Source organism: Larimichthys crocea, chromosome XIII (assembly GCF_000972845.2).
Source record: "Larimichthys crocea isolate SSNF chromosome XIII, L_crocea_2.0, whole genome shotgun sequence".
Classification (NCBI taxonomy): Eukaryota; Metazoa; Chordata; class Actinopteri; family Sciaenidae; genus Larimichthys; species Larimichthys crocea.
Genome location: NC_040023.1, coordinates 17055458 through 17070615, shown reverse-complemented (window position 1 = coordinate 17070615; position 15158 = coordinate 17055458). Strand labels below are relative to the sequence as shown.

The following is a 15158-nucleotide window of genomic DNA, read 5'->3' as shown; positions in this document are numbered from 1 at the left end:
TCATTTTATATAAATAATAATGATACAGTGGAGGACAGTAGTGCCGATGGCAACAGCTAATTTACTGAGGTCAAGAGTCCTACATGTGGTTTATGGATGCATACTAATGGATCCTTGATGGTTAAATATAATATACAATGTTCATGTTATGTAACTTACAATATATGCCAACTGTTACTTTTTCTTCCAGCTACACAAAGGAATGTTTCTGTTGGAGGTGAGGCCAAATTCAGACTTTCTACGTTATTATGTTTTTTTTCTATAGTTTTTCAAATGTAAGTTGGGGAATTTATGTTACCCCGGAAGACACTACAATTTCCACCAGAATGTAAAGTTACTCAAAGTAACACATTGCTAAAAACCTGCACATGCTGAAAATACTGACAAAACAAATAATGCTAATTTAATAGAATTATTTTTTGAATAAAAATTAACCCCTCTATACTGTGTGAGTGTGCTGTCTGTTCATGCACAACAAGGTCTGTATGTTCTTGTGTGTATTGTATTGTTGTTTCTTAGAAGGTTAATGATAACAAATACAACCATGACAGATTGTTTGAGTGGGAGGCGTTTTAACATATGCATCCATTTTTAATACAGATTAAAAGGCTACAATAACAGCATGGGGGGGAAATGAGTCCATGGCAAAGCAAACTGTTCTTCCCTTGACAGTTTGCCCTTGTTCCGTGTGTTATTGCTTGCTATTGGCAATAGTAACTCGTGTAGCAGTCGCTCTCTGTCTGTTGGACACAGTCACAGTGTCACAGTACCGATAAACAGACCCAACAGCCACTGTGGCTGAAAAAAGGGGGAAAGAATACTTTAAAATTAATTGATGAAAAAATTAGATGAGCACCAAACATAAACATGAGAAAAAGTGATGACTGTAGGCAGTCCCTGAAATTATATTTTGTGATAGTACAAACCGCCTTTTTTTCTTTTGTTTTTGCAAACGATGATATCCATAAGAACATAATGAAAGGGGTAAAGGGACGGAAAGAGTGTGCACAAACAGCTTAGCTGCTTCGTTTGTCCTCAGAAAACCTTTGTGTTTTTGCCAAGTTCAACATGAGGCACTGTCTTCTCCTCACCAGTGAACAGCGGGTTTTTGAAATCTTTCCTAGATTTCCCAGTGCATGCAGGATTTTCGAAGACTTGTGAGATTTATTTACTGGCATGTGTAGTCCTCATATTTGTTAAATACTTGGAAGCTATCATAAACACTGAAAATAAGTGGCCTATTTATACTATAACGCTACTCTTTTATCAGACCTCTTGTTTTGTACTGACACCAGTACATGGTACCTCTATAATATAGATTTAATACTTTGTCAAGATGCTCTGTATGAGTTCAGAGTAATGAATATATACTCTCTATTGTGTTTAATATATCTAATACAGTGTCTTTTTGTGCAAAGTGCACACTTGAATGTGGCATCAGACAAAAAATGGCAACTACGTTTTATTGCTGCTTCATCTTCTCTTCCCTGTTTTTTCCACTATGTACTCAGCTGTGCTTCATTATGGCGTTCCCATTAGTAAGTAGAAGGTGAGGGCTACTATGAGCAGTAAGCACAGCGGAGAGTTGAAGGTCTGGTAGGCTGTAGAAGGCATGAAGATGTCCTCATACTTATAGATGCTGATCATGTGGTCGCTGACTGGCGGACTGTCGATGTCATGCCTCGTGATGGAACCTGTTGAAAAAGATAAGACGATGTAAGATGCCATGAAAGACCAAAAGCAAGACAGCTACCTTGCTAAAGCTTGATCAATCACCTTGTATTGCAGGCCCCCATGCAAACAGGTAATACCATGACAGATGTAAGTCCACAAGCGATTCCTCTCTGGGGACATATAATGGCCGTTTGAAACGGCAGGTCACCCGGTTGTTCTCAAAAATACCCTCTTCATCTCTAGCCGGGTTCCTCTTTATTTCCTTGGCCCACTGGCCGACGTTGTAGAAGTGATGTATCCGCACGCGTCCGTTATCATCATGGACACAGCCCATGACATCATCTCCTCCCTGTGGAGGTATAAAGAAACAAGCATGAAGAACTTTATTCCAAAGTGATTCATCTCCTAAGGAAAGTTCTGATACAACTATAAATATAGTAAGTGGGACAGACACCAGACTATTACTGTTCATGCAAGTAGGCCCACAGAGAGCTGTCACACAATAACGAGCTGCAAGAAACTAGAGACATATTTAACTATTTTAATTAAATGGGTCATAATGTATATCAGCATTACATGTGACTTTTCAATTTTTTTCCTGTCGGATTAAGCAATATAGAAAATCACAACTGGCAAATCCCTTTTAAAGTCTGATATTTCACCATATGAACTGAAAATCTCTTCAGTAAATGGAGTGAGCTGTTAGCTGGATGTCAAACTTCAGCTGGCTGATATGTAAAAGTTAATCTTAAAGAGATGAGAGATGTCATAAGTTCTTTTAATTATTAATTGCAAATGGACAAACAATATAAAAACTCTCTGAATATGATTATTTCATTATATGAGAGAATATCGGATAAATATTAATATTGTGTGCAGCCTTCCTGACAAACCTTATAATGTTTGTAAATGCTGATTGGCTCAAATTATCTTCAAGAAGTCATATATTGGCAAATAAATTAAATTAAATTAAATATGTTTTGTATTAATTACAACCCAAAAATTAAGAAATGTTTTCTGACGACCATTGCAGGATATGGCTTTAGTATTAATGTGAACTGTGACTAGTTCAACCAAAAGACATTTGAAGGATTGTTAGTTGCCAAAGAGTTCAAAGACTCTCAGAAGTATCCATTAATCCGTTAGAAAAATGTGTAAAAATAGGAGCAATGAAAAAAGTCAACCTAATTTTGTTTAACAGAAATTATCTGTGCTTCAAATTATTATCTTATTGTCATCTTGTAAGTCATCGTATTTACCCTGGGACAGCCACTGTATTAAAATATAATGCGAACATTCTGTATTTGTCATAAAATGTCTCACAATACTATGTATGAAATATTTTATATTCATGCCAAACAGTTAAAAAGAAGATGGTGTAAACAAGAGAAAATTGCATTTGGAATAAAGGCATTACAATGTTCATAGTCAATTGACTGCAAGCTCAAAAAGATGCATCAGTCTTAACATATCCATCTGTTGGATTATAGATTGGACCCTACATTTGCAGTAATTTGGTCTGAAAAGTATAAAATAACATAATAATATGTTGTGCTGTCCCAAACTAAATGCATGAATTTGATAATGTTTCAGCAGTTAGATAGGTTGTGCAGCTGCTCACCATTTTCTTGTCAGAGGAGAAACCTACAGCCACCCAGCCGTCTGTGTCTGCGCTCATCTCATACTCCACATCTGTCCCGATGCGACGATAACTCAGAAAGTAGTCACACGTCTCTGCATCACACCCTGGCTTCCCATATCTGTGCACAGACATATACGTATAAGCACTCACACACTCGCTTTAGATGCACTACACAGATCTCAGTTGTGAAGGTGAGGTTCAGAATATCATAATAATGTAAAGGCCAAACTAGGGCACTAGACGGTGGAGAATGGTAGCTCTATGTTTAGCTCCAGCTTTCTGAAGTCAGTCCACAGCATCTAGGATAAAGGCAGCCTGGGGGAATACAGCTGCACTGGAGCTCTGTTTTCAGAGAGAGCTGGAAAATGACAAATTCGTCTCTAACCTTATGCAGCCTTTGGTTACTCCACAGTCACTGACTTTGATCTTGGCGAAGGGATCCACTGGTGGGGCCGTGGGGAAGGGGTAACCTGCAAAATGCAAAATCAGCAATCTGTTGGTTCCACCACACAAAAACACAACTGATGCTTATTTTCCAGACAGTCAAAGGACCAACTAGGAGGAGGCCATCTGCACTACTGTGTGTGTGTGTGTGTGTGTGTGTGTGTGTGTGTGTGAGGAAGAGAGGGGGTGGGCAGATACCACAGGGAGCTGGCCTGGGTGCTGAAAGGCCTTGCACAGTGGACACAGGTTGGATGTAAGACAAAATAAACAGCTCATGTCCAGTTTCTTTTTATGCTCATAAGCCTTTATGTTAGAAGTGTGTTTATTGCACACTACATGTAAACAAAATCCACCAACTTGACATCTCTAGCACAATGCACGGTCCTTCCTTACCGTCATCGGACAGATATCTGGACTCCAGGAACTCAGAGGCGAAGGTGCTGTAGGAGTCTTTGTGAGGCTCCTGGTGCCCCGGCTCTCCGTGCTCCCCGTGGCCGGCCCTGAGTGCTCCCTCATCGGTGGGGCTCGGCGCGACCCCCGACCATCCGCTCTGGATCAACAGCAGCATCAGCTGCACAAGCCTCCGCAGGAAAACCATGTCCAAACGATGTTTGAAAAGGCGATAAAAAGCGACTAAGCCAACCTGTAATCAAATCGGATCCTCATTATTGTTTTAATTTGGGTATTTTCGCTGGTATCCATCGCAGCGTCACCAGAAATCATCTCCGCATCCTGGCTGCCTGTTTGGCTGTTTACTCTCAGGGATGCGGGGGGATTCAGCGCCGATGACCGCGTGGTTAGAGGCTAATCCAACCCAAAATTACCCGGATTTGTAACCGCACCATCTAATTCAGATACACGCCCATAATCCTCTTTGAAATTTGAATCATTAAACCATTAAAGCTAATTATTTTTTATATATATTTAAGTCGGAGTATTGGCTGAATGGTTTCGCCCGGCCTCCCTCTCCTCTTCCTCTCCAGTCAACCACAGTCCAACATCCAATGAGGAGCCGCTACGTGCAGTTATCAGGATCAATCAATTGGGCATAATGCCCCACAATCAGAGATCATTTCCAGGGCAGTTCACACTCAGTCTTTCAGAGGTTTGTAGTATGGACCGTGTCTCCTAGTGCTATGCTCAAAAAGCAGGTGCACAGGTGAGCAAAACAAGAGTATGAATGGGCTTAAAGAAATACATTCATTGATTACAGTTGAAATACTGTTACTGTCATTATGCCATTATGTACATTTTCTGTAGATTATATCTCCACACATGAAGGTTTAATTGCTATTTATAAGCCCTCTCCACACTGCCAAGAATAAAACTCTGCTGGAGAAATCATGTATTTATTTTTGCCTTAATGTAGCTAAATTCACATTTACTGTAATTTGCATTACAATGTATGTAATGTGGTCTAAAATGCTGAAATGATCCCATAAAATACCAACCGTGTTTGGTTGTTTTCCTTATTTTATCCTAATTTTCTACAACGTTTTATTGAATGAAAAAAAAAAGATGTCTGATATGTGTCTAATAAGTATATTTTAAAAATGTATGTATGATTGTTCAGTCTTGTATACACTCTCTGAGTTAATTTTCAAATTCATACACAATTTGTAGCCAGTCATGAATGGATGAATGTGCATTGTTTCACAGTTTTGAATGTTACTCCCTGCTGTGTCTTTTTCAGTTGTTGTACACAGTCCTGCCACTTGATGGTGATATAAAGCCACGGTTTGAACTTACATACTCTTACTTTCCTCTGTTTTATACCAGAAAACATCACAGCTTTCCAACATAAGCAGTGCATTATGTAATATCATGGACTGCTGCGGGTTAGATATATGTCTCCAGACCAGTGAAGGACAAATGAAAAGTTTTACCTATATATTTGTATGGACTTGAGTCACTTAAGTGTGTTTAATTACACAAAAGCTGATAAATTGTGGTCAGTTTTGAATGTAAGAAATCTGTAGTATCTGTAGTCATTTAATAGATGACTACTGTGACTGTGACAGAAATCCTAACTGATAAAGACACATAGGGACGACAGTGAAATCCTAATTTTTACACTGGATCTCTCTCCAGCCATCATCATTGTCTAATTTCCTCAGTGCTTAACAGAACATCTCAAAGAAATCTAAACTTGAATCAGGATCTTATAAATCATAATGATGACACTGTGACACTTATATTATCACACACCACACCTTTATAAGCAGGTTTGGACTTCAAATGTATTAAAATTACTTTCATTGATTAAATATATGATATAACAACGTTACTTTAATTCTTTACCTTTGTTCTGTAGTTGGATAAAAAACATAGTTTTTAGCAGGTGAGGAAGGCACGAATAAGGCTGAGAGACTTTGCTGTTCATATCCGTATCCTGTAGGTGATGCTGTTGTTACACAGTCATGACTGTCAGAGAAATTAAAGGCTGACTGACATCCATAATCACACACTTTCAGAGGCACATCCCAGCAAGAAATAATACAATAATAACACCCTTAACGATATAAACACATAGCATGTGATCACTTGTTCCAGCACATGTGTGCATACCTGCTGGACTGTTAGTAGGTCTGACGGGAATCCACTCATGCATGTAAAACACATGTGCTTTTTGTGTCATGCTTGTGAACATACGTGTGTGCACATACTAGAGTGCGTGACCTTTAACCCCTCATCTCTTCACACCGTCTGTCTCTGCAGACACAAATCAACCTGATCAATCGCTCCTCTTGTTCTCAATCCGCCCAATTATCCCTCGTTTATCCTCCTATTATTTCCACTTCTACCCCGACCCTCTCTCTCTCTCTCTCTCCCTCTCTCTCCATCCCAATTACCATTCTGTGTAGGGGGCATTGCTTGCTGGGTAATGAGGGACTCTGGGCGTACCAATCTTATCGTAATAGCCTTAAAGGACCACTCATTAACACAAACACTCTTTCTCTCTCTCTCTCTCTCTCTCTCTCTCTCTCTCTCTCTCTCTCTCTCACACACACACACACACACACACACACACACACACATCTGTCCTCACACATCATGCCATAGAGAGAGATGGAATGACAGAAAGAGAGAAAGAGCAAGGGACTTGATGGAAGCAGTAGGAGAGAAAGAGAGAGAATGAAACAGAAGAGAGGAAGGGGATGCTGGGAGAGAAGAGATGAGGAGTGGGTGAGGCAGGCAGGCAGGCAAGCAGGGGAGGTGGGGGGTGGCTGGTAAATGTCAGCGGTGTGTCTCCTGGGCCTGATAGACGAGTTAGTGACAGGAGAACAATGGCTGCTGGATCCATTCAGAAACACAGCTGCTGAGTGCATGCCTGGATCTGTCTTCTGCTTAGCCATCAACCGGCACTTGTAAAGGCAGAGAGATAAACACATACACACACATAAACACGCTAATAGAGAAATGCATGGTCGGTGCTGGCTATTGTAGGTCCAGACAGGACACACAAGGTAAGCCCTGGATGTTAGGGGGGGATCAGCGGTGATGTGGATGGCTTAGTCAGGGCTGTCAGTCAATAACAGCCCCTGTAGACTCGTGATGACTGGCGAAATGAACATACGTCCTGCATACTCATATCTACTCTGCTGCTATTTCTTCTACATCCTCTGTCACCATAAGGATAAAGCTTGTAATATTTTATATTTTTCTTATTGTCAACAAATCCTATTAGGACCAAAACTAACAATGAATTGTTCTTATTTACAGGATTGTTTGAGTTGCCAAAGTCTGGTTCGGCATATTTCTCTGTGAACACAGAGCTTGTTTTCCAAAAATTACAAATGCATAAATCACATGTTTATGAGTGACATGTTCCTTCATCAGGACAAACATGAGCACTGTTTATTTCTGAGACAATCCCAAATATAACCCCATATTATTCCTCTTTCACAAACCATTGTTGAGTATTTCCAGAATCCTCAAAGACTTTATTTTAAGGCAAAATGTGTTTATATTTTTGCGTCATACAGAACAAGTACAGTGATATGTCACTTCCAGCTGACTCACATACACAACTTGGGAAACTGGTTTAAAATCTTTTTTATTGTGCAGTACTATGCAGTAATATGTTTTCATCCAGATCGTCTGGAAATACCTTCAGAATTATGAACAAATTATCAAACCACCCTCTGGGTTTTTTCAAAGATCACCAGGTATTTATTTATTTTTCATAAAAAAATATTTTTCATAAGAAATGGGACTGTCCTACCTAACCCTAACCCTCCGTCCCGCTGCAGTAAAATTATCACCAGTGCACCAAATGTGTTTGTCACCAACAAAAGCACTGTTTACATCTTTCTATATCTTTCGAAATTAAAGTCTCCTGCTATAGACAGGTCGGTTTTGTTGCCTCTATATCTCCCACAAATATCTCATTCCTTTTGTTCTATTACTATTTGGTGGCTCATGGTTAATACTGTATGCGTAGTAATATTGCAGAGGTCTAAACTCAATGATGACACCTCCCGCCTCATTCTCTATCGGACAGGGGCTAGATCAGTTATCGACTCAACCCCTCCTATAACGGCAAGCTATTACCTCTGTCTCTAACTCTCTCACACACACAAACAGTCATAAAGCAGGTGATCTAGCTGCAGGCCTTACCACCCCCAGGGCTTCATTTAGGAGTTGTCAGAAATCCCTTTACTCACAGAGGACTATAAACACTATTGGCATGTTCGTTTGTAGGTAGAGCAAATGCACCTCCACCCCAACGCCTCCCACTTTCACATGCGTCTTTACTGTCTGTTGTCTGGATATTACACATGAACAAGAACATGCCTGTCTTTGTCTTATTTGCATACATCACTTGGTTTGTGCAGTTTGTCTGTTGGGGTCTCTGTGTGTACCGAAGGATGAAAGGTTCCATTGTGCTGATGAAATGTTTGCTTTAGAGATAAGGAGGCACCGATGAGACATCGATCAGCACTCATTAAACACCTCCAACTGTTGCGACACACACATGCATACAAACGCATTGGCACACATTTGGCCGCATGAACGCCTCCAGCTGACGAGCAGACAAATTATTTGAGCTCTGAATGTGCTTGATGCCATTCCAGCCTCTCATACATACACTGGTATCTTGCCAGAGTGAGTGACTCTTGAAGCTTGTATTGACAGATGACTTAAAATGCTTGTTGTCAGTAGACTTATCCATTAAGCTGTGACAGTGCTCTCTCTCCTTATAGACACGCCGACTGGCCAGGGCCTTAAGCAGTGATTATGGTGTTGGGCAGTGGGAGCTGAGGGCTGCACCGTCATTAGTCTGGTTAATCAGAGCCTTGCTCCAGGTTAAGCTCCGCAGCCTCGAGAGACGGGCTGATGAGCTGAGAGCCGTGCCCAGCCTACAGTTCTCAGGTCTGGGCTCCAGCGGCTCCCCCTGGCCCCTGCCTGCTCCAGCCAGTAATCTATAACTCTCCCCTGGAGCACAGTGCGGAGGCTCAGCCTCCTGGACAACACTGACACACGATGCATGGTAATGAGACACACACAGAAAGACACACTGTCACACACACACCTGTTCACACACACTGGTGCAGCGCTAGAAATCATCACTGAGTTTCGATGAGTTTGCTCTGCTCTGGCTTCCAAGAGCAGTGTATTATGCTCAATTGTACTCCAAAAAACAAGCAAGTCCCTCTGTGTCTTACCAATTAGCGGTGACCTTGACTTAATGACCGATGTGATTTGACATCTAAATGCTTAACTACCTCTGTCTGCGGAGCACAATAATAACCAGCTCAGCAGAAAGAGTGTGTAATGACCACAGGGACTGTTGGGTTTTCAAACAGGAACTACCCAGACACATACGCACTCATACACAAACAAATTCCCACGGGTCCGCGAGGGTCTCAGCTCAGCAGGACCCTCCAGAGAGGTGTATCTGAGCCAAGCCTGCCATTGGCCAGCCTTCTCTATCCCAGCGTCCCCTGTGAGCTCATTAGCCCCAATCATAACCACTTCCCTATGTCTACATTACATGCTCCATCCATCGCCATCCTGCCACACACAAATTACACTCTCCATCAGGGTCGGACGGAAAGTGTGTGCGTCTGTGACTGGAGTGTGTGTTTAAAGGACAAGGAAGGTCGAAGAGCCCCGTGAGCCCCCGACATTTCCCAGTGGACTTTGCAGACCCTAGTAAAGCAGGGGGGGGGAGGCAACAGGAGAAAGCGATGAACGGAGGTGAAAAGTAGGTAAAAGGAGGTTAAGAAGTGTGTTTCCAGGTGATGAAGTGGATGACCAGGTTTCACTTCAGGGGCCTCTGTATTTCTCTTATGGGCTGTGTGACCCAGATGGGTGGTGAGGGAGAAAAATAGGAAAGAGGGGGAAGGCAGAGAGAGATAAAGAAAGAGGTTTTTCATTTAAAAAATGAGTGTATGCTGCAGAGACAGGAAGGACCCCAGAGAGCCACAGAATGGGATGAGACAACAAAGAGGCCCATCATCAGTTTAGTGAATAGATCTGTCTATCTACCCCTTTTATCTCCCTCCACTCTCTTTTTTCGCCATCTCTTCCTCTCTTAATCAGCCTCTCATTGTGCCATTAGCTGAACCTGTAGTCTTAATCAGAGGCTTGGCACAGACATCATCGCTATCCACTGCCCTTCTCACACACACAAACACACACACACACACACACACGCTAAATAAACACATTTTAATGCGACACCAATCATGTCATCTACTCAATGAGCCCTCCTCCCCTCCCTCTTGTAGCCCAGAACCCAAACATAACACATGGGACGCTAGTCTCTCCCGTCCATCAGTCAGCCAACACACTGCTGGTATAAAAAATGTGTGTGTGTGTGTGTGTGTGTGTGTGTGTGTGTGTGTGTGTGTGTGTGTGTGTGTGTGTGTGTGTGTGTGTGTGTGTGTGTGTGTGCATGGATTTTTGGTGTGAATCCCGAGGGGAGGAGGAGCGATTTTAACTAAGTGACCTGAATCACCTCCTATCCCAAATCTTCGCTGCATGAATACTGTACACACACACACACACACACACACACACACATACACTCATACACGCTTGTATGCATGTCAGTGAGTGTGTATTGATAATGTCCATTAGCATATTTATGATCATTGCCAGCCTCTTATTGTTTGCATGGTCCATTAATCTTCATCTGCTGCCTGCCGACTGACAGCTCAATCTAACAGGCCATCACTGGGCACTGGGCACACACACACACATTAAGATTGCATGGTTGTACATAAAGCGTACTTGCATCAACAATCGAGGGGCATTGTCTCACACATGCAGACACACACACACATTCAGCCAGACTGCATGATTGACATTCACCCCTGTGAGTGTAATCACCGGAGGTTATCCTCCCCAGCTGTGTGGAGGTCTGCTCCGCTTCTCCTGCTCAGCACCGTCGAGTCGTACCTGCAGGCCAGTGAAAGTTCCTCCTGGGCCATAGGTGGGAGACGGTTTCCCTTGATCAGGGTGCACCAAGTCAGGCTCTCTCTGTGCGTCAGCCTGCAAACACACACACACACACCCCTTAAGAAATTCACTGTTTTCAAAGCAAACACTCCACCCTCGTCATTAAAGACCCCTTTCTGTGGTCGCCCTGAGTCAGCCCCCACCGGAACTAAACCAAACGCACCCCTCAGGGCAACACCTGAAAAGAAGCAAACACTCCTTCTGAGGGCGAAAAGCGTGAAAATCAGAAAAATGCACCAGGTAAGGCTGCAGAACAAACACCCACGGTGTTAACCTGTGTCTGGTTGTGTGTGTGTGTGTGTGTTTAATGTGATGACAGCATGTGTTTGTGCATGTGCTCGTGTAATGTGCGCTCAAATGTTAATGTGTTTGTTTAGAGCCAGTATGACTGACTGACTCGCAGCTGATTACTGGGTGAATGAGTGCTGGAAGGGAGCCAAGTTCAATGGGAGGTCTGTTCTCCTGTTGTCTCTTCCTTTCTCTTCCCCTTTCTCCCCCCTCTCCTCCTCCTCCTCCTCCTGCTGCTGCTGCTGCTCCAGGAAGAGCAACCAGGGAGCCAGGATATCTGTGTGTATGTTTAGACGTCTGCTTATCTGGGAATTTGAATTTAAAAGCAGATAAATACAAACAAGAAAATTTACAATATCATCCCACCTCTAAAAAAAAAAAAGACTATTCAGCATGTAAAACTTCTTAAAGGGAATGTGCAACATTTTGGGGAAGAGGCTTATTCACTTTCTTTTTGAGAACACTGTCATGTCTGTGCGTCAAAGATGGAGCCGGAGCCAGGAGGCAATTAGCTTTAACTAATAATCAGACTGAATTGCCATTTTGTTTCATTTAATTCGTTCAGCCAGCCTGTCTGTCAGTCAATTTGCGAGTGAGTGACTTTGTTTTGTTTCTTATCTCTCCCACCAAAAGTCATTTTAAGTTGACACAGAAGCTGAAGTAGGAGTTAACTTTTTCACAATGAAAAATGTAGAAGAAAAAAAAAAGTTTAGTTCAAAATGTATTTTCTATGCGGGCTTCTCATCTCATCTGGTCACTATTCTTGTATTGTAATGTTTCCTTTAATGTCACATGCTACCAAATGAACTACATAGGAAGAAGCCATGTGCTCCATGCATGCAATGTTAGCAGAATGGAAAGAGGAAAAAAAACCCTTATTCCGATGTGGTCTTCATGCATATTACCAAGATGTTTACCTCTGTTTCAGCCTTATCGTCATTTAATAAATGAAAAATAAATTAGCCACTTTTGCTGTGTTGTGTGTTTGAAACATCTTTTAAGCAAATGAAACTGGATACAAGATGAATAAAGCTCCTTTTGAACTGGCTGAATTGATTATATTAGGATTAAAATTTGATGGTGAAACTGCCTGTGACTGTCGTTTTGTCATCAGTTAGCCACTTATGTAGTTCTTTTCACAACGTGGGACATTTTGTTGCTTTGCTGTATTTTCTCATATCTCACATCTTGGAATTATAGCTATGAGGCTGACATGAACGTTTTTTTCTGACTTGGTTGCATGTAATTGTGATCAGAAAGATATAACAGGCGAGTGTTACTATGTAAGAAAATGGTGTCATTTGAAATTCCCCCTTAATACTCTGATTGTCGTTTTTTTCTCCAACCACCAGAAAATCATCAGTGGGAACATCACCACTTCTATCCCATGTTAAATGTGTAACCTTTCAGGTGATCTGTTAGCAAAAATATGGAAAATAACACACATAACCATGTTTTCAGTGATGTATAATCACCTTTGTATTACTTTAGAAATAGCCTACATATGGAGCGGGTCCTCTTACACGGAATCCGCCATCTTGCACCGCCATGATTGTTACGGTAGCCCAAAGCAGTCAAAGGCCTGTATAGAACAGAAAAAGAAGACGTAGAAGAAGAAGTGTTTGCTAGTTGCTAATGGCTAACTGTTTTGTGTTTTGTTTAAGTTTAAGGAAGTTGAATGTTAAAATGGAGGAACACATTTCATTATTTAGCACAATAAAAACCAAGTGAGCAGCGATTTCTGCCATTAAAGAAAAGAAAACATGAAGAAGCAATAGATTAGCTTTTTGTCCTTAAGTCGCTAATCTTTTATTATTTTACACCAACACAACGCAGAACAAGTAATAATGACATCTGCTATGGCCTGTAGTTTTAGGGTATCTAACTAAATACAAATTTCAAATTATATGTATCTAAAAGAACCTCAATAGACCTATTTCGGCACATGAAGACCACCGTAGTTTCTTCTACGCTCTTGGAATAAGAGGAATAAGCAGTTGAATCTGCACTCACTACCAGATACACGCTGTACCTTTAAAATAAACAACTTTTATTTTCAGGTGATTATGCACAAATAAAAACATTTTGTGAATGGAGCCTCCTAAATCTTACAGACTGGACCTTTAAAGTTTTAGGGACGGTTATGTGCTGTAACTATTTTCTTGTTGATGAACAAAAGTTTATCATGCGGCTTGTCCTTTCCTGGCAACTATTACATGACTGCATGAAGTCACTGCTCCAAGCTGTTGTTGTTGCTAAGTTATAATAGCCTACTTTCCTCCCCCTCCAATGCCCAGTTACCCTTTAAAGTTTTAAATGAGCTACACGAGAAAGTAGTTCACTTGTTATGTAGACGCTTTTGCTTAAGCGCTTAAAAATGTGACAGTATCAAATAATATTTACATTCATTTTATTTAATATTCAGCTGACAGTTTAAAGGAACATTAACAATAAACATCAGATGCACTCCATTGGAATGGAGTAGAAACTCTGATGACTGTATCTTATCAGTAAGTTACATATCTGTCTATCAGAACAGAGTGTGACATCCACGCCTTTTGATTTTTTCTCTGACTGCACCTCATCAATACTGGTCGACATTTCCTCATAACTTTACATGTGAAACAGGACTCCTTACATTTTATGGATAAACCTACTGTGAATTAGATGATGTCGGATGTATGAAATCTATGGACTCGTTTATCTCTGAGCTATAAGGTGGTTTAAACCACACCACGCAGGCTAGAACAAGTCGTAATGCTTCTCTTCACTGGGTCATAAAGCTATTTTTATAGAGGCTATCTATAATATTCCACTATCACAGATTATAGAAGTTTTATTGTGATCTCCCACAGAGAGAAGAGTTTTATGTAGCTTTAGTAAATCATTCCTTTCCTCTGTGATCTCGGCTCCTAAGACTGTTTGCCTGTGTGAGTATAAGAGTTGTGCAGTGTTAACATTTATGAGGTGTAAGCTAATATATTTGAATAGTTTATGGAAGCAGTAAAGAGTGAAATACATAATTTGTTAACATGTACCATGTAAAACAGCTCTTAAAAATGAGCTGTGAATACAAATGCGGGATTTCTATTGTTTAAGCATATTCTATCATTCATGACCAGGAAGGCTTGTTCTCCTCGCTACATTTATCCACTAAAACTCCTCCTGTCTTTTGTGTCTGTGTGAAAACATTTGAAGCAAGACGGAAGGCAGTGTTTTATTACACTAATGCATCTCCACACTGCACAGAAAATCGAGGAATATAATATTGTAGATCTAGTTTTTTTGTTGTTGTTCTTTCCTTTGATCACCGATTAAAACACCTTTCAATACCTGCAAGAGAAATATCATTTTTCTATGTTTGTGTTTCATAATTGGGTAAGAGAACATGTAATTTTGTACTGAAAATGTAATTTTTAATCTTGGCTTTAAGCATTTATTGGTTAAGATTACAGACACAAACTATGCCTGTTTTGTCATATTTCCAAAGACTGAACACCTGGTGTTGCACATCAGAGTTACATGTCAGGCTACAATTTGTTGTTTTGTCATTTTCATACAAATATTTTTAGCATACCAATTTTCCTTTTCCCATTCTGTCGGTGTTCTCCTGTTCTAAACCTCCTGCTTTTTTTTTTTT

General features: G+C 40.9%; 1 protein-coding gene across 1 annotated transcript; it reads right to left on the bottom strand.

Moving 5' to 3' along the window:
- Window positions 1–1139: 1139 nt before the first annotated feature.
- On the bottom strand, window positions 1140–4758 carry frrs1l (ferric-chelate reductase 1-like). Its single transcript, XM_010735991.3, has 5 exons — window positions 4154–4758; window positions 3702–3786; window positions 3296–3434; window positions 1777–2023; window positions 1140–1694 (listed from the first exon to the last, which is right to left on the bottom strand). The coding sequence occupies exons 1-5, from the start codon at window positions 4356–4358 to the stop codon at window positions 1522–1524; spliced, it is 849 nt and encodes a 282-aa protein (XP_010734293.3). The 5' UTR covers window positions 4359–4758; the 3' UTR covers window positions 1140–1521.
- Between the last annotated feature and the right edge of the window lie 10400 nt (window positions 4759–15158).

Excerpts from the sequence above, each read along its gene's own strand:
- frrs1l (XM_010735991.3), bottom strand. The coding sequence starts at position 4,358 with ATGGTTTTCCTGCGGAGGCTTGTGCAGCTGATGCTGCTGTTGATCCAG. Across the intron at positions 3,787-4,153 it reads CAGATATCTGTCCGATGACG|GTTACCCCTTCCCCACGGCC; the intron begins GTAAGGAAGGAC and ends TGCATTTTGCAG. Across the intron at positions 3,435-3,701 it reads GTAACCAAAGGCTGCATAAG|ATATGGGAAGCCAGGGTGTG; the intron begins GTTAGAGACGAA and ends GTCTGTGCACAG.